The sequence below is a fragment of the Argopecten irradians genome, chromosome 9 (assembly GCF_041381155.1).
Source record: "Argopecten irradians isolate NY chromosome 9, Ai_NY, whole genome shotgun sequence".
In the NCBI taxonomy this organism is placed as follows: domain Eukaryota; kingdom Metazoa; phylum Mollusca; class Bivalvia; order Pectinida; family Pectinidae; genus Argopecten; species Argopecten irradians.
This window is the reverse complement of record NC_091142.1, coordinates 10,832,786-10,854,886: the sequence shown is the minus strand read 5'-3', so window position 1 is coordinate 10,854,886 and position 22,101 is coordinate 10,832,786. Positions and strand designations below refer to the sequence as shown.

At 35.5% G+C, this 22,101-nt stretch overlaps 1 protein-coding gene across 4 annotated transcripts; it reads left to right on the top strand.

Moving 5' to 3' along the window:
• The first annotated feature begins 1,188 nt into the window (after positions 1-1,188).
• LOC138331428 (uncharacterized) lies at positions 1,189-19,993 on the top strand. 4 transcript variants are annotated; one of them, XM_069279033.1, is made up of 20 exons: positions 1,196-1,563; positions 1,929-2,004; positions 2,230-2,463; positions 2,920-3,088; positions 3,538-3,712; positions 4,403-4,544; positions 5,349-5,440; positions 6,238-6,387; positions 7,069-7,277; positions 8,135-8,392; positions 10,171-10,287; positions 11,011-11,153; positions 12,613-12,733; positions 13,092-13,236; positions 14,071-14,264; positions 14,873-15,001; positions 15,563-15,686; positions 16,337-16,507; positions 18,790-18,886; positions 19,423-19,993. In XM_069279033.1, the coding sequence occupies exons 2-20, from the start codon at positions 1,955-1,957 to the stop codon at positions 19,481-19,483; spliced, it is 2,781 nt and encodes a 926-aa protein (XP_069135134.1). In that variant the 5' UTR covers positions 1,196-1,563; positions 1,929-1,954; the 3' UTR covers positions 19,484-19,993. The 4 variants fall into 4 exon arrangements, with proteins under 4 accessions (XP_069135135.1, XP_069135134.1, XP_069135133.1 ...); XM_069279032.1 differs by having other exon boundaries at positions 1,197-2,004; XM_069279034.1 differs by lacking the exons at positions 18,790-18,886; positions 19,423-19,993 and having other exon boundaries at positions 1,189-2,004; positions 14,873-15,045; positions 16,337-16,476.
• Positions 19,994-22,101: the final 2,108 nt, after the last annotated feature.

Genomic DNA, 22,101 nt, shown 5'->3' with positions numbered 1-22,101 from the left:
ATTCCATCTGGATACCATAAGTAATGTGGTTGGTTTGTGTTCATAAAATTGAAGTGTCATATATAGCAATTAAATAAAGTGTGTAGATTATGGTTATTGTTCTGAAAATTAAAGTGAATAGTCGGGCAATGAAACTAATCTAAATGCGTTCGCTAGCCCCCCTATATATCAAATCAACAGTCAAGTTCTGCTTACCTTGTCCGTTTTGACCATTGAAATTATGAAGAAAAAAAAACTCAATATTTAGCACACTTCAAAAAAAAAAAAAAATTTGCTAGTAAAAGTGAGGTTGTGTGGGAATGTCAACAGACATAGCCAGCCGGGTGGACGTTTTAGGATTCCTCAATCTGATTAAATCATATCTTCGATTACGCTCTGATACTCTACGCTCCAGTTATCTGATTAAAATCATATCTTCGATTACGCTCTGATACTCTAAGTACTGTGGTCAATTTCCATATAAATGACTTTTTCTCTGCAACTTAACATGGGATTGCGCTCATAATGCAATGGTTACATCCTTATAGGGTTTGGATTCAAAATTTGCAAATGATGGGGCTGACCCCCCTGGGAGCCTGAAGGGTGGGGTAAAAGGGGTCAATTTCCTATTTCCATATAAACGACTTCTTCTCTGCAACTAAGAATGGAAGAGCACTATATCAATGGTAGCATCCTTTTTGGGATTTGAAATTTACAAATGATAGGGCTGACCCCGGGGGCCTTAGGCAATAGATGCGAGGTCAAAAAGGTTTAGGCTACTATTTTCATATAAATTACTTTGTCTCTGAACCTATGTATTGGATAGCATATTTCCAATAGCATCTTTATGGTTTATTCAAAATTAAACTTTGGAGTCAATTTTTCTAATTGTCAGATTCTTGTGATAATTATTAACAAAAAACCAGGAGCGATACAGGCCCTCTGGGCCTCTTGTTTTTACCGACTTTATCCTTCCTTTGCCGGAACTTTAATATTTCGGAAAGGGGACATAACTCCAATCAAAAAATGAAAACCTGAAAGATTATCAGCGACCAGCTGTGGCACTTGATAATAAATGATAAAATGATGCAACAGAAATTAACACTAATGTTTATAAAGCCAAAAACATTGCCATGAATTGATTAAACCCTCACATTATCGTTTTGATTTGTTTGAGTTTTACACATTTTAATTACTGACAACGTTATCTAACTATATCAGATAAAAAATGAATTCATTTATATTAACACATCAGGATTTAAATGATTTCTAATCAAATATTGTTTTGAAGTCCGTCTAAAGCTAATACAGGAGGAACATAACTTAATGTTTAAAAACGAAAGTAGATCACTGTTTTACGGACGCTTGAAATAGTGGTACCGCTCCCAAAAGGAAGCGTCTGATTGAAAACATGTGAAGCGAAAGCATAAACACATGTTTACGCCGAGAATGTCAGTGTATAGGCCAAGCAGATCTAGACTCTACCATCAAGGATCGATGGAACTCATGGACTCAAAACATTAAAAACATCAACAAAAATGCACAGGATGACCTAAGTCTTGCATCAGCAGCTTGTAAACTAACGTAACAGTTGCATTACCTTTGCATGCAAGATGACAACTTGAACTTAAAACAAAGTCAACAAAGAAGGCTATCACAGATTTTAATAATAGAAACTAAAGAGTTCTATTTAATTTCTTATTAATATGATAATTATTATGTAATCATCGATCATACTTTAACTCAAATCTTATATTGTTTGATGAAGGGGTACTGTACCTGTTACATATTTAGACCTGCATACTAGGCATATATATATATGTAATAATTACACGTATTATGTAGACATAATATCAGATCACATATCAGATACTGTTAATGTTATTTACTGAAATTATGTGAACCTGTGTATATACTTTGTATACAAAGTATACCAGCTGCTTTGACAGGATATTAAGCCTCCCACAATACAAGGATGTCTTTGAGGAAACGTAGGAAGGAAATGGATAGCAGAATGAAACAAAGGTATATATAATATATGTGTACACAGTAAGATATATAATGTATATAAGGAACATTAGCACATTGAAACCTGCAATTCCATATTGTATCCAGATCATTTCAGTACAGTATAAATTTAATGAAGTCATAGCATATTGATAACTAAGGGGTCTTGCTTAGGTCATAGCTGCAATGTCGCGTTATAGAAATGGATTTAAGAGGCTAGAAATATGTATTTAAATGCTTCAGGATTCAAGTGAACAGTGCCTCAAAACAAACCATGGGAAGTGCATCGTCAACAAAGAAGTATGACAGAAACTTTGGTGAGGAGGATGTCCCTGAAACCAAGCGTGCCAAGACATCGCTAACAAGCGACGAGGAAAAAGCAGAAACCGAGTATGATGTAAAGTTCTGGGGACCGTATTTATCTGACAGACAGTGGGGAACAGTGAGGGAAGATACTGAAGTCAGGGATGATAGTTGGTAAGGATACAGTATTTTGTAAATTTTGAATATTTAATACCATATTTGATCAATTAATTGCTCATGGCGTTTAAAAAGTTGAAAAATGAAAGGGTGCTTATTAGGACCAAATTTTGGCTAACATTTCGCAAAATTATTGCACATAGTAATTAGCTATTAATCAATTTACAAAAGAAATCAAATAGAGAAATCTTCACGGCTTTCATAGCTTCTGTATTTACAACTGTAGGTAAATGTATGTGACCTTGAGGTCTCAAAAAAGGGTAGGGATACTTATAGTGATGGGGCCACTTGGGTCGGGGGAATTCTTGAATGTCCAACCCTCGGCAAGCCTCGGGTTGGACGTTGATGAATTACCCCTCGGGGTGTGATTTCGTTGTCACATCCTCTAGGTAGGGAAAGATTCTATTAATCATGGAACTGTTTTGAAAATGATGATGTATTTTGTTTTGACAGCTGGAATGCAGTTGGTCATGATGCTGCGTGGAAAACAGTGTATATGTGGGGGGAGGATGGGCTGATGGGAGTTTCTGACCTAGAGGGGCGTTTATGTGCTGGTCTAGCCCTCTGGAATGGTAAAGACCCCTTCCTGAAAGAGAGGCTCTTTGGTCTGGCAGGGCCAGAGGTTTGTACATAGTATACATGTTAGTATCATTGTATTGATTCAAGATACCTCAAACAAAGATGTCTAATCTGCAATTAGCTGGTCCCATAGGCCTTTTGTTCTGACACAAAATTATAAACTCTGGGATCAATTCCTCCAATTTTTAATATTTCACGTATCAGATTTTTGCGACCGTATCGTTGATCTGTGAAATCGGGAAAATATCATTCTTGCTAAAATGTTAACGATACAGTAAAACACGGTTATAACAAATCTCCCGGGATGAAAAATTACTTCTTTATACACAAAGATCTTTTTACACCTTTATTACATCTACGGTAATAGACACCTTGACAGAAAACAAAAATTATTAAGTTATAACCATGATTTAATTGTAAGGGTGTTCGTTATAAGCTGTAAAACTTTATACTGATTTGATTCTGAATATCTTATATGATTGTATACTGTAGGGTAACCATGGTGAGGATGTGAAGGAGCTCTACTATTACCTAGACAACACCCCAGACCATAGCTACATGCGGTCGCTGTACAGGTATCCCATAGAGGAATTCCCCTATGTCAGTCTCCGCAACCAGAATGTCGAAAGGGAAAACACAGATACAGAATTTGAAATCATGGACACTGGTAAAATTTGTAACATTTTGTGACTTTGAAGTTCAGTTAAACCTCTTAGCGGCCACCTCTGTATAAAGACAACCTGCCTAATAAGTGGTCTTTAATATGGAGCAGGAGGTCTTTATACAGAGTTAGTCGCTAAGGAAAGTTTGACTGTAATACAATACCAAAATTATGTTTGAAAGAGACATTATTTAAAATCAGTAAATTGTCCCACCATGAAATATGGTGGAGGGGGTGGGGGGAGGGTATATAGTCCCCATATGTGTCCTGTCTTGTTCTGTTTTGATACATGTATGGACATGGGTCAGACATTTCTAGATTTCTGTTAAGATCTTTAGGTGGAGAGTCATGCTATTTACCTGTCTTATCACCACATAATCATAATTTAATATTAAAAAATTACACTTATGATAGATTAAAAAATAACAAATATGCAAGGCCAACAGAAAATAAATCAAAAAGTAGTCAAGTTAAGAGAAAAGGAATCATTCAGCCTCTTGGGAGTGAAAGAAGGAAAATCTCAATTCTCAGGGTAAGATTCTTTAATTTCTGGGGCTTGCCAAGTGTTTGACAATTTAAACTTCTTAGTTATTACTCTTGATATTACTGTCTCACACTGAAGGGAGTGAAAACATTTACTAGTCCTTTACTTATTTGAGTTTGAAAGTTTTTAACTGCAAGGTGTTATACTTTTAGGTGTGTTTGATAAAGGCCGTTACTGGGACATCTACACAGAGTATGGTAAAGATACTAGTGGTAGTCTGATCTGTTCTTATACCCTCCACAACAGGTCTGATGAGTCAGCCTGTATCTCTGTCATCCCACAGTTCTGGTACAGGTAATATCATCCTTGTTATCTTTGATATATTATCCCCTCCCTCTATTACCTCATACCCATCTTCACTCGAAATTCTGGTACAGATACAATTAATGTACCTGGTTTGATTATTTATTACAATACTCCCCATCCCTCCATCCATCATCTCCGAGGATCCCTCTCCTAGGTTCTGGCACAAGTAGGGTTATCTCTGTTACAATATTACGCCACCCCCACCTCCAAACTACCACTCTCTCCCCCTTCCACCCATATCTCTATTACAACACATAAACCTCACCCACAGGACACCCAGACCCACTCCCCCTCCCTAACAGCTTTCCCCCACATAACCCTCACCCACAGGTCCCCAGACCCACTCCCCCTCCCCCCCTCTCAGCTTTCCTCCATATAAACAAAATAAACTTAAACTGTTTTCAATGTCACACATTTTAATCATACAGTTTTCAACCCAATTAGCGCTCCCATACCTATAAGTGCCCCTCCCCTTTTTTAGGCTTCAATTTCACTTACTTCAAATTAAATGCAGACTTAAATATCAAAACTTTGTTGGTTTTCTTACCGATTTCTTCTGCAAATTGATTTATTGCTTACTTTGTAGATTACCTTTATGAAGGGCAAGTCCAAATTTGTTTCTATTAAGCGCCTTCTGAGTTGCTTCATTTTTTTAAGCGCCCTGGGCGCTTATTGGGTCGAATACGGTAGTAGTGTTTCCATATACATTAGCATAACATGTTTCTAATTTACGATTTTAGGATTTAATCAAGGTAACTCATTATAGCCATGTTTTTATGATGATTTTATCAGAAACACATGGGCTGGCCAATCCTCGAGTGATACACCTCGTCCTACACTGTCACAGACATCTCCTTTTGTACTGGAAGCTGATTACACACTGGGTAGGTCTACAAATGTCCCCTACAAAATTAAATTTCTGATTTATTTTATTTCACAAATGGTACCATTACTATCACTTTCAAATGACAATTGCAAAATTAATTTCTAGTTCAATCTACTTATCATATTATCACACTTAAGTACTGTCAATGGAAATGTTTTTGTATGATTTTTTTTTCTTTAAAACCAACATGAAACATTTATCTTTGAATTGTCACTGATAATATGCACAAAAAATGCATTCAAATATGTACTGTCAAACCTGTCTATAAAGGTCACCTAAGGGAAAAAAATGGTCTCTCTAGCCAAGTGATCTGTATACACAGGTCAAATTGTGTTCAAGAAATTGGCTATTTGAGATCCCAAGTAAGTGTCCATATAAAGCAGTGATGGTTGGAAGGTCTGGTGCCAGTAAGTAAAGGAATTCTTTAAAATAAACTCTCTATAGAAAAGTATTACAGAAGTAGTCTTGTATAAGGGAACTTTCCTTAACTTCTGTACTGCTTTCCTATGGAGAATTTAGAGTCAGGGAATTTCAGAAGTTAATGAAAGTTTATAGAACTTGGCCCTGGGCCCAGTTTCATCATCATTCCTTAACTTTAAGGAGTTCCTCAACTTAAAATTCTCCATAGAAAGGCATTACAGAAGTTAAGGAAAAAATCTTAAGGAGCCTTCCTTAAAATACGTAATGCTTTCCTGTGGAGAATTTTAAGTTAAGGGACTCCTTAAATTCAAGAAATGTTCAACTTCGTGAAATTTGGCCCTGATTAGACTATATGTTTTTTTTATTTTCCACTAGGGTCATTTGTAATTAGGCTTGGTGTTGATGATGCAGAGCGGCCACCAGAAATAGTATTTACAGAGAACGATTATAAGATCACTTCAGGTCTCTCCAAGCGTAAAGGGCGGCCATATTATAAGGATGCCTTCCATCACTATGTTGTCCATGGTATGTGTTTTATAGCTCGTCAGCAAATTTCAGACCCATTTTTAGATGTTTTCTTTAAAAAGTAATGTAATTTCTCAATTTTCAGTTTATGTTTTTCAATATCAGAGATTGTTGAATATGTACATCATTATTATAAGCTTTTAAAACAATTATTAGAAATAGATTTTCAAGTTTTAAAAAAGAAATGTTTGTACTGTATTTATCCTCATATAAGTTCTGTCTCACAAATTAGACTCCCTCACATAAAGTTCCCGTTTACAGGGTGAGTTTGATAAATGAAATGATTGTGAACATCACCAGAAATGATTGTGTACTGTTCTACTATTATACCGTTGAGGAAAATCAGGTTGTAAAAATCCATACGGTTTGGGCTGGGGATACAAGTGTTCAGATAATCGATGATCCAAAGTATTTGTTTGATTTAGTTACGAGAAAAATATCATGATTTATTCTTGTTTACTAATTTGTTTTGAGAATAGTCTGCATATTGTTATAAGCCATACATGCTGTTTTTCTTGTATTTCTATCCATTTTGTTTGCGAGTATTTAAGTTTGCATATTTAAAAATTGTGAAGATAGCAAATTTATACCCAATGAATAAAAGCAGCTATATATTTCTCTACAAAAATAATCTTAGGTTTTACGTTATTGAGACTTCATATGTTCCATTGTGTTATACAGGAGAAAAGGACGCAGTACGACGGGAAGGACCTACGACGAAATGTGCTGCTGTTTATCAGCTGACAGTGCCCCCTGGTGGTCACAAAAAAGTTTGCTGGTGGCTGTATCCAAAACACAACTGTAACGACAAAAATCTGTGGGACGTCTCGAATCACGTCGAGGAGGTCATTGAACAGAGGTCAATGGCTGCCTGTACATTTTATAAGTCGGTATGGAGATTTGCGTAGCAGATGTTTATAAAATACTGTAAATGTACTAAATAAGTGCTGTAAATTTTAGCGCCAATGAGTAAAAATGTAAATCATTATTTATGAACATGAATAGAAATTATTGCAGTTCGGTGGTTGAGTAAAATAAAAGTATTGCTAAAATAAGTACATTTTCAGAAGCTGAACAGGCCAGTGTTGTGCTGATTTTATTTATCATGCTCTTTCTTATACAAGTACTATAAACCAAGTTATTTTCCTGTGCACTAATTTTTGTGTGTGTTTTGTGAGCGATTAAAAACCCTGAAGATTTAATCGTACCAAAAATTAAAAAAAGACAAAAGAATTGCTGTAACCCAACTTCCGTTTGTGTATGATTTATTTTCAGGAATTTACCGATCATGGTTAATTTGAGAGTTTATCTCTGCGAGATCAATATCTTCCACAATTCTTGCACAATTAGATTGACATGTATTTCCAGTGAATTTCAAATCCGCAAATTTATATAATTTCCACGAAAATGCTTCGAAATGGAAATCACCAAATTCAATAGCCATGAAAGATATCTGGGCCAAGTTTCACGAATGTTTCTTAAATTTAAGGAATCCATTAACTTAAAGTTCTCCATTGTAAGCATTACAGATTTTAAGGAAGGCTCCTTAACTTAAGGGATTTTCCTTAAATTAAGTTATGCTTTCCTATGGAGAATTTTAAGTTAAGGGATTCCTTAAGTTTAAGAAATGTTGTGAAACTGGGACCTGGTTTACAGTATATGACTCTAAATCACAAAATTAAATCAAACATGAACGTCTCCTCAAATATAAGTTGGTTTACATTAAGCTACAGATATACTTTTGTAGATGTTTCCAGTGACGTGGGGTAAGAAGTGGTCTAACGTGGCGAGACAGGCCTGTGCTGGACTACTCTGGCACAAACAGTACTATGGTTATAATGTCTCCGAGTGGCTCGAGAAAGTCCACAGGAGAGAGAAACAAGAGCTCGGCTGCTGTGGAGTGTTAAAGAAAACAAGAAACGTATCGACCATCAGGAATAATCAGTGGTCACACTTCAACGCACATGACATCATATCTGTTCCAGATAAATGGGAATTTCCGTGGGTAAGGCAATTTGATATGGTATGAAACCACGCACATGGATATATATATTCTGAATTTGCATATTACAGAGTTATCTGCACTTGCGGGTAGGTATTGATTGTGACGTCATGTGTTTGGGAGTTTAACGTAATTTGTTTCTGAGAAAATGACATGAATTGCATGCTCTCACGAAATAATGACGTAACAACCGATACCTACCCGCAAGGGAGCTAACTCTGTAATATGCAAAGACGGAATATGAATAACTCTGTTGATTAAGTGTGAGACACATTATATGAGTAGCATCCAATAGATCTATGTACAAACACATAGTAGCTGGTTATTTTCTCAGGGAAAATATTTTGGTGATTTTTGTGGGACATCCATCACTATTGAATCGAAAATTTGAAAATTTGATCTGGAAACTCAATTTAAATATCTTAAATATGTATTTATACTTATATGTAACCCCATAGTCAGATAACTAAATTTTAAAACCCGCTGAATTTTATTTTTCTCATTTTTAGTCAAAATTGTGAAAACTTTCTTGGATTACAACTCAAACCCCAGAGGTGGAGATCAAATGGTTTTATGCAATACACCAAAATCACTTGATCACCACAACAACCCCATCTTAAAGGCCCACTACCTTTCCGAAGCAAAATTTAAAGGTTTTTTTAAAAACATTAATAACAAAAGAAAATATATATCGATGGCTTAAGATGAGGTTACAACACCAAACATATGCAAGATTTCCTGTCTAATGTACGATAACAGTGGAGATTCATTTCGCTGTTTTGCCGTCTGGCGCAGTGATAGTCAACTACCGCGCGGCATTTAGGACGACAGCGGGAAACATAAAACGACCCGCGTTATGAAAATTAACATTTTATTTATTCTAATTAAACAGTTCTGAAGGTGATGATAAGTGTGCTAGTAAACGTATAGTTAATAACTTCTGCGACTCTACAAAATTATTGATCTCGTTTTACATTCCTATTTAAAAATTAAAAGCCGTTTCGGAAAGGTAGTGGCCCTTTAAGGCCAACAAGAGTTATTAATCAACTGTAATCTTTTTATCCCCCGCTTTCTTCGAAACGCGGATTCACACAGTTTGCAAACAAAATTTCTTTCATACCCCTATGAAGTTAAAAATTGTAACATCAATGCTTTAATAACTAACAAATGTTAAAACTTGGTAACAAAGTTAAATGCCTTAAGGGCTTAGCCAAGTTCTAAAACATCTTACATCTGAATAAGACTTCAGTTTATTTTTTTATGTTTTCAACCAAGGTTAAACCTAACCTCAATAATGTTTACCTATAATATGTCCTGAAAGCGGGGATGGAAATTCCACGAATGTGCTTGGTTTTTTGGGGTGGTTTTTTTTCACAATATACAAAATTTTCGAATAAGAATGTGAATTTAAATGTTTCGCAAATAATTGTATGGAACGTCTGGTAATTCCACAATTTTACACAAAGTAAATTATAATTTACATCCTTCATCACAATTTTTTGTATTCGTGAATATTTTGAAGTTTAAGAAAATGCAAAATACTTTATATGCAGAAATAAAATTGTTAAAGGGCAAGATTTCTAGGGTTACAAGGAGACACAACATAAAAATACTGCAGCCTCCCAAAACATACAGGTACTCACACACACCACAACACTCTGCATGGGAAGCCATCCTTAAATGACCCTAATAATAAAATCTTAACCTAATTATTCAAAATATTGTTTCAAAATTGTTTTCAAAGTGTTAATGTTAATGCTACTTTTCCCCCGACTTTGAAGTTCGCCCCATGGGATACAGCCTTCCAGATGATTCCTTTGATGAGGCTTGATACAGAGTTTGCCAAGAACCAGTTGCTGCTACTTCTGTCTGATCGATATCTTCATCCTTCAGGACAGGTATGTACAAAGTAACTGTAAAAAAATACCTGGGCTCAGTTTTCATCTGTATTCCATAACTTAAAATTCTCCATTGGATAGTATTACACAAGTCAAGGAACGTTCCATAAGTTAAGATTTTGTCCTTAACATCTATAATGCTTTTCTATGGAAAAGTATAAGTTAAAAAAATCCTTAAGATTAAGAAACAAACGTCAAGCTAGTAAAATCCATCTTGAAGTTCAAGATGGATTTTACCTAGCTTAATGTTGTTTCTATGTACCTGAACATGGCCAAGAGGCAGAGAATTTGTGAAAGAGACATATGTACTGTTTGAATTATATATATATTCTCCCTCTGAAAGACGATTGTTTAAAAACTTAAGATTAAGGAATATTGATGTAACTGGGGCCATAGTAGATAAAAGTAACAAATACAACATCCAATTCTTAGGAAAATTGAAGCTTTAAATTCACTCCCTTGTTGCCATTTTATATATTTCTTTCAGACTTCAAAGAAATCGTAGAGGTAGCATATAGGGAAGAATTTTCTTTTAATTTAAAACAAATTAAATGTGCTGTACATTGTAGCCAAAAAGACTACATGTATGTACATGTATTATGTATTTATGAATATGAAAAATTCAACATTCAGGTTTTCATTTAGGCCTTGGTCTAACAAAATACTAAGACAATAGTAACCACATATCTGGATAAAAGTTTTATTGTGATGATGTTGCTACAGATGCCCGGATGCGAGTACGATTTTGGAGATATGAATCCACCTATACATGCTTGGTCAGTTCTCAAAGTGTACAGATTTGGTGGTTCTGAAGATAAGGACTTCTTACAGCAGGCTTTCAACAGACTCAGCCTCAATTATAACTGGTAAGTGTTAATCAGGGACTCTGCCAAAACTGCCATCAATATACAGTCAAACCTCGATGTATCAAAGTTCAAGGGACCGTCAGAAAAACTTCAAAACATCGAGACTTCGAATTATTCGTGGTTGAAATAATTATATTGATGATATCAAGCAAGATACACAAACTGTCATAATGCCTATTGTCCAGTGAAGGGCCGTCGCGAGACAGCTAGGTGTGACAGCATGCCGCGGGGTATTGGCGAACACCTGATCTGTATAGGTAAATTTTCATTCGAATCATTGAGTGTCAGTTAACCTTTGATTCTATAACAAATGGTCCATGAAAAAAGATCTATACATCGAGAACTTTTATTCATAAAACTTTGATTCATACATGGGTTAGTTAGTAATGTTATATAGTGAAGAAATTCGGGACCAGACAAAAAGTTCGATACAGCGAGAAATTCGATTCATCGGAGTTCGAATCATCGAGGTTTGACTGTATGTTAATTTGATACCCAGAAAGGGTTTTAGTATTTTATAATAAGGACAAACCAGATTCAGCCTAAACATAACTGGCCCTAGTTTCATAAATGTTTCTTAGCTTAACAAAGTCCATAAAATTTAGATTGTTTATAGAAAAAGCATTACATGATTTAAAGAAGGTTCTTAAATTTAAGGCCACTGTGGCCAAATGCTTTTAAAAGAAATCCCGATATATTACCAAAAGCCCTTGATCCACTTCAGGTTGTGAGTTTGAATCCTAAGTGAGGCAGCTAGTAAGTACCATAGGTTGGAGGTTTTCGTTCAAGTACTTAGGCTTTCCTCCATTATCAAAACCTGACACGTCCTTAATTGAACCTGGCTGTTAATAGGGTGTGAAGCTAATCAAACCAACATCTGTAATGCTTCTCTATGAGGAATTTTAAGTTCGAGAATTTTGTAAGTTAAGAAACATTGATGAAACTGGGGTCAGGTATGTTTGTTTGGTACCCAGTCAAGATGCGAACAAGGGTAAAATATCTATCGAAAACCTGTCAATTACCCCAAAAATTGTATGAACGTGTACAAATTACCCCAACAATACTTGCATCACTCAACCCATTTAGTATGAGTGCTTACAACCAGAAACAGAAGCAGAAGAAATTTAGTAAAATCAGATGACTTTCAGTCTGCATCAACTGTGCTCTTGTTTCAGATAGTTTTTTGCACAATTGCTAGCTTATCATTGAGTAATTCATAAATTCATACTATAAGTAATAACCATCGAAATAGCTCTAAAGTTTTGTGTTCACACAAAAGTCAGATATGTACCCCTCTCCTTCAGAAGTGCGAGTACAATTACCCACCCCTCCAAAAATTAACTTGAGCACTGCCTAAACTATGACTGGTAGCGTTGTGAGTTAACTATATTCATGTTAAGGACTGTTGTATTTCAAAATGAAAGCAGAAAAGCCTCATGTCAAAGTTTTAATCCTTCAGGATGTTGAAGGAGAAATGCCTGTGGAACCAACACATATTCCATGGAGGATTCTTGGGACTGGATAACATCAGCGCTATAAATAGATCAGCGCCCCGCCCTGATGATACAGAAATGGAACAAGTAGGTGGTCCCCTTAGATATAAATTACCAATTTTGATTGGATAATTTTGTCCCATGATTAGCCATGTCATCTTACGTCACCCTTAAATTCCATGGTAACCGGGCCCCCATACACAAGTTTTATTAAATACCAAATAACTCATTAGTCAATGGGTCAAAAGAACAAAAGGAAGAAGAATTCTCTTTTTCATCAGTAATCAAGCAGTGAAACCTGTGTAATACAACATTATGTGGGAGTGCCCATTTGGGTCGGATTAGACAGGTTTTCAGGAAAAGTCAGGTGTCAGATTTGACAAGTTTTTATCTGTACTCCCAATGTGTAAACACAGAGAATAATTGAGCCTGCATCCTTTTTCAGGCAGACGCCACTGGTTGGATGGCTTTGTATTCCCTCAATATGATGGAGATGGCTCTAGAACTCGGACACACAGACTCAGCTTTATCGTTTCTACAGGAGTTTGTAAAGATATCCCAGGCCTTAAACCTGGACATTGGATGTGGAGGTAGGTTCTTCTAGATATTGTAATTATACATATTTTAATGGTAATCTTATTTTAACATTTTTTGCACTAGAAATAATGAGTTAAAATATGATTGAACTAATTGTATTATCTGTATTCTCTTACATTATATAGCTATTATGGTGATTTTGAGAATTTATCATTGCACTTATCTGTTCAATGTCTCCTTAGCACTAAAATATTATTTCACCATTTTAATTAAATAATGTATTTCTATAGAATATCAGATATCTTAAGTTAATGGCTATAAACAAATTGTATAAATATTTTGTCTTTACATATTTTAGAGTTATCTACCTTTGCGGGTAACAAGGTATTGGTGCGACGTATATCATTATTTTGTGAGCGAAAAATTACAGGGAAAAAAATTAATGTTACACTTACAAAATGTGATTAATAGAATCTTTCCCTACCTTGGCGGTGTTACAACAAAATCATCACCTTATGGGTAATTCATTAGAGTCCAGCCTTAGGTTTGCCAAGGGTTAGACAATTCATGAATTTGCTCAAGGGTTGAGATTTTGTTGTCACAACCATAAGATACAGAATTATTATTTTCCTCACACAAACAAAAGAAATGGCAAATAAGTGAATGGCTGGAAAATAACAATCAATGTTTATATATATAATTAGGAGCAAAAAAATTGTTGCTCTGTTGCAATGAAGTATTTTAATCGTTGTTACCTCCCCTCGATTATGGACTTGCTGGATGAGTCTAACCCATTCAACTGATTGACAACTTTCTTTAATTATTTGTGAATTAACAGCATTGATATGCATTTGTATTTGATAATTTTATTACATTGACTTGGACAGGTCTCTGGCACAATGAAGACAAATTCTACTATGATGTGTTGTCAAAGAAAGGTCATAGATCAGTGATACAGCTGCGTTCTTTGGTCGGCCTTATTCCCATGGTAGCCTGCACTGTGATTGGTCAGTCAGATAACACAAAGGGTCAGCCGTTTTATACACATCTTGAACAGCTGTGTCATGAGCACTCTAATTACGTATGTATACACACCATTTTTACCGGTTGGGAATATATATTGTACATGTACATCATCTGTGCCAAGTTTCACAAATATTCCTTAACTTCAGGAAGTTCCTTTATTTAAAATTTCCCATCGGAGAGCATTACAGAAAAACTGCATGAGTAGGTCCTGGTCCAGGCCAGGTTGTCCTGCAACCTTACTTGCTATTCCATTAACCAGAAAGCACATACCACAAAGACTACATATATAGCTGTTTTATTTTAATTACTTATTTTAATTAAGTTTCTATTAGTTTTGTTAAAATAATTGATATTTACCTTCATCCAAGCAGATTTATGGGTCTCCAGTATACTGAAATAGGACTTGAATCAAAATTAGCACATTTACTCTCACTCACAAGTTCACTCTGCATATATCTTTATAATACAATACTCAAACTTCTTCTTTTAGTCCACTAGATCTATCTTTAGATGTTACACTAAACCTATCTCAAAAACTTATATGATGAACAAGAGGCCAAAGAGAATTGTTCATGCAAGTTTTTCCTAATTCAAAGGTAACAAAGATTGTTGATATGATCTTGTTAATTTACTGATTGAAAATCATTTTTGTAATTTTAAAAGATCTGGAAGATGAATGATGGACGATTCGCTCTATCAGTTGTACCCCACACAAGACTGGACTCAATCCTTAACTACCTCACAGATGAGAAAGAGTTCTTATCGCCATACGGAGTTCGCTCCCTTTCTAAGGTACACTATACTTATCGCCATTCGGAGTTCGCTCCCTTTCTAAGGTACGCTATAATTCTTCATATTTAATCATATTTCTGTGTATTTCTAAAAACTGCAAAATGTTTTCATGCATGTATTTTATTTGACTTGATTATAATTATTTTTTTCTTTGTTTTCATACTAAATCTGGCTTTCTGGTTGGCTAATGATTTTTTCATACCACTATGTAAAAAATCTGAGAATGTGCCGAAAACCAAAGTTATCGTGACATCACAATAGAAACATTGCCCTTGTGTATTGATTTGGAAAATAATCCCTAAAAAACCAATAGAATCAGGCGTTAAAACATGTTTTAATTTATCAAATTGTCTAAAAAATTAATCATAAGCATTGATGTCAATATCTTTTGATTTCATCGGGTTATGACAAAACTAAATTACTTAACCATTATTAGCAAAAAAATCCACTTGCTAATAACATGAGTTGGTCAAATTTATTCTATTTCTGAATAGCAAACAGTTTTTTCATGGACGTGTTTTAAATTACCAGAATATATGACAGGCATATATCAAATTTCAGTATTATGATGAAAACCCATATGAATTTATTCCTGGGGAGAATCCAGCGAAATATTCCCCTGGTGAGTCAAATTCAGAAACATTTGGTGGCAATAGTAATTGGAGAGGACCAGTGTGGCTCTGTAGTAAGTATAATTTAATTTGTTACAGACTTTTAATAGGAAATTATCTTGAAGGAAATACTATGTGACCTTGTGATCTTATGACCTTGTGACCTATGACTTTTGACTTGCAACCTTTACTTATGGTGAAAGATATAATAGAGGCCTTACAGATGAGATGAACATCAACATGTGCTCAAGTAGTTTGACATTCAGAATTTTTATCTTTATATTGAACTTTATATATACTGGTTGAATTCTCTCAATTACATCATAATGTACATTTGACCTTGTGACCTGTAACCTTTACTTTCAGCAATCTTTAATTAAATGGTGGAGCCCTTCAGACACCATATTTTGTGTTTGACCCTCTGACCTTGAACCTTCACTTATCAAACTAAATACTGTGTAGAAGCTCTTCTGACACTCCATTATATGGTTGACCTTGACCCCTAACCTTTATTTACCTACACCATATTATGTGTTTGACATTCAGGATTTAATCTTTAATGAACTCTACCAAAGGAATCCTTTTTTATATAACATATTAATGTATATTTGACCTTGTGAACTTTAATCTTTAATTACCGTCAAGTATTTACTGGGGGAATCCCCTCAAATACACCATAGATTAAAATATATTTGACCTTGTGACCTTCAACCATTACTTACAGTGAACTATATACTTGTGGAAGCTCTACAAACTCACCATATTATGTGTGATGGAGAATTGACCGTCTGCATTACCTCTGGCCAAACTCTCAACCTACAGGCTGTTGCCATAGAGATTTGTAATAGAATTGTGTCTCTATTCTTGCCAAAAGATGGACGGAGACCTTTACATGGTAATCATATGTATTTTTATCATGACATTTGTGGTCCACTTAAAGCTTTGCTATTCACCCCTACAGGTTAGAGCTGATGTATAGTATCCAACATTTCTAGAAGCAAAGTGTGATTCAGTAAGATGAGAAACAGGCCAGTCTGCTCTGTGTGTTATGTGTTTCAGTAAGATGAGAAACAGGCGAGTCTGCTCTGTATGTATTCAGTAAGATGAGAAACAGGCCAGTCTGCTCTGTATGTTATGTGATTCAGTAAGATGAGAAACAGGCCAGTCTGCTCTGTGTGTTATGTGATTCAGTAAGATGAGAAACAGGCCAGTCTGCTCTGTGTGTTATGTGATTCAGTAAGATGAGAAACAGGCCAGTCTGCTCTGTATGTTTATGTGATTCAGTAAGATGAGAAACAGGCCAGTTGCTGTTGTTATGTGTAGAGATGAGAAACAGGCCAGTCTGCTCTGTGTTATGTTATGTGATTCATAGATGAGAAAACAGGCCAGTCTGCTCTGTGTGTTATGTGATTCAGTAAGATGAGAAACAGGCCAGTCTGCTCTGTGTGTTATGTGATTCAGTAAGATGAGAAACAGGCCAGTCTGCTCTGTGTGTTATGTGATTCAGTAAGATGAGAAACAGGCCAGTCTGCTCTGTGTGTTATGTGCTTCAGTAAGATGAGAAACAGGCCAGTCTGCTCTGTGTGTTATGTGATTCAGTAAGATGAGAAACAGGCCAGTCTGCTCTGTGTGTTATGTGATTCAGTAAGATGAGAAACAGGCCAGTCTGCTCTGTGTGTTATGTGATTCAGTAAGATGAGAAACAGGCCAGTCTGCTCTGTATGTTATGTGATTCAGTAAGATGAGAAACAGGCCAGTCTGCTCTGTATGTTATGTGATTCAGTAAGATGAGAAACAGGCCAGTCTGCTCTGTGTGTTATGTGATTCTAGTAAGATGAGAAACAGGCCAGTCTGCTCTGTGAGTTATGTGTTCAGTGATCAGTAAGATGAGAAACAGGCCAGTCTGCTCTGTATGTTATGTGATTCAGTAAGATGAGAAACAGGCCAGTCTGCTCTGTATGTTATGTGATTCAGTAAGATGAGAAACAGGCCAGTCTGCTCTGTATGTTATGTGATTCAGTAAGATGAGAAACAGGCCAGTCTGCTCTGTATGTTATGTGATTCAGTAAGATGAGAAACAGGCCAGTCTGCTCTGTATGTTATGTGATTCAGTAAGATGAGAAACAGGCCAGTCTGCTCTGTGTGTTATGTGATTCAGTAAGATGAGAAACAGGCCAGTCTGCTCTGTATGTTATGTGATTCAGTAAGATGAGAAACAGGCCAGTCTGCTCTGTATGTTATGTGATTCAGTAAGATGAGAAACAGGCCAGTCTGCTCTGTGTGTTATGTGATTCAGTAAGATGAGAAACAGGCCAGTCTGCTCTGTATGTTATGTGATTCAGTAAGATGAGAAACAGGCCAGTCTGCTCTGTATGTTATGTGATTCAGTAAGATGAGAAACAGGCCAGTCTGCTCTGTATGTTATGTGATTCAGTAAGATGAGAAACAGGCAGTCTGCTCTGTATGTTATGTGATTCAGTAAGATGAGAAACAGGCAGTCTGCTCTGTGTGTTATGTGATTCAGTAAGATGAGAAACAGGCCAGTCTGCTCTGTATGTTATGTGATTCAGTAAGATGAGAAACAGGCCAGTCTGCTCTGTATGTTATGTGATTCAGTAAGATGAGAAACAGGCCAGTCTGCTCTGTATGTTATGTGATTCAGTAAGATGAGAAACAGGCAGTTGCTCGATGTCTGCCTCGTATGTTATGTGATTCAGTAGATGAAAACGCACATGTTAGATGAGAAACAGCAGTCTGCTCTGTATGTTATGTGATTCGTAAGATGAGAAACAGGCCAGTCTGCTCTGTATGTTATGTGATTCAGTAAGATGAGAAACAGGCCAGTCTGCCTGTTGTTATGTGATTCAGTAAGATGAGAACAGGCATCTGCTCTGTTGTTATGTGATTCAGTAAGATGAGAAACAGACAGTCTGTCTGTATGTTATGTGCTTCAGTAAGATGAGAAACAGGTCAGTCTGCTCTGTAATTTGCTTCAGGAAGATGAGAAACCGGCCAATTTGCAGCCTTCAAATTCTAGTCAAACATTTTACATGCACCTCCTTTATACCCCTTTAACTCCGTGGAAGCCTTTAATGATTTATCATATCCGTATCAAAACGAAAATTGTTAGAATATGAAATATCTGATTTGCATATTATTGATAACTGTGTTTGACAGGAGACGACATGAAGTACCGAACCGACCCTCTGTGGAAGGATCTGGTCCTGTTCTACGAATACTTCCATGCTGAAACCGGCCGAGGATGTGGGGCAAGGTGAGACAATAACATTATACCTTTAATATTCACCCCTGATGACACTTTTAGAACCTTCTAAATCAAACAGTAGACAAGTCCATTATGAAATTTGAGGGGTCAATGAGTTTAAATTGGTCTCTTAACTGTCCAGTCCTGCTAAGAAATAGGAGTAATGATAATTGATTATTATGTCACAACCAACGTGATGTTTCATGAGTAATAGAAATGTCACATCAGTGTCGGATATCTCATATGGAAGCAAAAGTGATATTTCAATAATGTTATTTCAATGTGATAAATAGAATCTTACACTTGTGACTATCAAATAACACTTCATTAAACATGTTAAATTAATTAACAAATGTATCAAAGAATATTAAATCATTAAATGTTATCTGCCTAAAGGCATTTTATATACTTTAACATATTGGATAATTCATATCACATGGCCAAAAGTGTGAGATTCTGTTCATCTTTATTTCTTGTATTAGTAAATCACATTTATTGATGGCACTTCAGTTTTAACTTATTTTTATGTTCTTTCTGTGTTGCAGTCACCAAACTGGCTGGACCTCCTTGATAGTGGAATTCTTCTATAAAATCTTGAATGACTGAAGATTTAAGTTTCATACTTTAATTATCACTGAATGTGCAATAATATCTAATTCCTTATCGTGTCAAAGGTCATATGATTTTGATGATCAAAGATGATGAGACAAATTGTAGTGTTATCTTGCCGAAATGTACCTAGATTTGGGACTGTAGTGAGACATTACACTCTGAAAACCTTGACACAGTAACCGGACATTGATCTCAGGATACAGATGTAGGGCACTCTGTCGACCAGGTAGATAAGTATAATGAGAGGATCAAGATACACTGTGGTAACGTTCGTCATGGTCCCAAGCTACTGCTCCTTACTTGGTATAGCGCCGAATTCAGATGGAGCGGGTTATTTTTATTACAGGGTTATTTGCCCTAGCGATCAGATAATGATTGTGATGTTATGTGTTTGCGAGCGTAACGTCATACTTTTCGGAGAAAACACAATGAATTGCACTCACAAAGTAATGACGTAATGATTTTTTTTTTTTTTTTTTTTTTTGCATTTTCATGCTTTTTTTTTTAACATTTATCACAGAAAACTAAGACACAACATGAAATGTATATTTCTGACTTTATTCAGTATTTCCACAGCATCACCATGGAATGAATGATAACTTAATATTGCATTTGTGACACGGACGTGTCATAATAAAGTACATTGTATAATAATAAAGAATCTTAGTATGATAATAACGACTTGTGTTGCTAGCATGATGGTAATTCCATATGCTGTAAAAAAATAATAACAATCAAACATTACAACAGTTCATTTACACATTGGATTATCAGAGAAGTCTTACTTGTATAATTATCAGGTTTTAAACCAATCATTCTCGCTCAACTATCTTGTCCTGATGCTTAAACGAAAATTCATTGAAACTTATTTGTAATCATGTGATTGTCTGACCATGAATAAAAACCTTTAATTAAAGTTTATGCGGTGATAATGATCCAGTCATAATGTTTTATCCAACTTTTAAGCAATAATTGCTGATAATTACATTCTTGTCAATGATTTGGCTCCAGAATCATTAAAACAGTCTCGGACTAAAGTTTTTGCATAGCCAATGAAAAATGACCCATCTTTTTATAACCGCATCTATAATTAGCTACCTTGTGAGTCTAAACTTAAAATTTAGCCTGTTTTGTGATTTTGGGGCCTAATTGCTAGTAACTTTTATAACCCTTTATACATTTTCGACTCTTCCTATTAAAAGGATGGAAGAGGCAATTATGAAATTACAGGGGAGCTATACCAGCACAGGCTCTTGCTTCGTCAGTCAATAAACATGATTGTATACTATGGCAATGCAGGGATTCAAGATTCCAAAACGAAGTCGGTAAAGTACGATTTACATTGCTTAGTCCAACTTTCCGGTGATTGTGACATCACCAAAATCACATCAAAATATGATGTTACTAGTGACCACCGAGAGTTGGGACTACTTGACAGTAAATTGTACTTCACACATGACGTTTTAGTATCTCGAAATTGATGTATTGCCTATGGTTGAAACACTGTTTCTTGAACACAAGTATTGTCTTATTTATTTAGTACCTAGTTACATACATGAAGTAAACAACATGAGACACAAATATCTGCCACAGAGGAACCTTGTTGCCAAGGCGATGGTATACTGGCCTAAATATATATGAACCAAGAAAAGAAAACTACTGTCTATGCCAAGCAATCTGCTGCAGGTTTGGGAATAAGGGAGATAACTGTTTAGTAAATAAATATATAAAAGTCGTTACAAGTTTTCAGCAAATTGGGCTGGTGACTGCACATTTAGTGAAAAAGGGGAGATTACTGCATATTTGATGAACAAAGGGAGATAAATGCAATTTTGAAAAAAAAAGAGGTATAACTGCATGTTAACTAAACAAGGGAGATAATCCCGTACTTAAAAGAGATAGTTGAATATATAGGGACTATGATACTGATTATATAATATTGCATTAAAAAGAAGACATTATCTACTTTGTCATTGATAACTGGCAAGAAATGTATTGCCCTTTGAACAAGGGGAGATAACTGCAATATCTTGCAAGTAAAGATTTAACAGCTGATTATCATTTCATTGTCTATAATGTATACATGAAAACTATAAACCAACATATTTTCATAGCAAATCAGTTTCGCGTTTTCAGACAGTCATTTTTCACTTTACAGTTGGAGAGCTGATATAAGATCTTGTATTTGAAATTATTTTGCGACAGTTTATTTTCTGTAATTTTATAATAATCGCCTGCGAAATTTAATCGCACACGGAAATAAGTTGGTAGACAGTATGGCAGGGTAAATAAACTGAGTATTCAGTGTATTTATGACAGAATAAACAAAGCATTTACCAATATTTGCTGTAACATTGCACAAGCTTATACAACAATCACATACACATACAAGTAGAAATGCTGGTATCAGCTCGACTCTCCTATAATGAGGTAGTAACAAGTAATATATACATAAGATTGTCTCTTTACTATAAATGTATTCCATCTTTATGTTATACAGAGTCATCTGCCCTTGTTAGTAAGCATTGATTGTCATTGTTTCAGTAAAACTTGCATTAGCAACTACCTCTGTATAAAGACCACCAGGTATTACGTACCAGGTATTACATACC

Bases quoted from the DNA above. Each gene is read 5' to 3' on its own strand.
- LOC138331428 (XM_069279033.1), top strand. From the start codon at position 1,955: ATGTCTTTGAGGAAACGTAGGAAGGAAATGGATAGCAGAATGAAACAA. The intron at 12,734-13,091 runs GTAGGTGGTCCC...ATCCTTTTTCAG, and splicing joins ATGATACAGAAATGGAACAA to GCAGACGCCACTGGTTGGAT. The intron at 13,237-14,070 runs GTAGGTTCTTCT...TGACTTGGACAG, and splicing joins CCTGGACATTGGATGTGGAG to GTCTCTGGCACAATGAAGAC.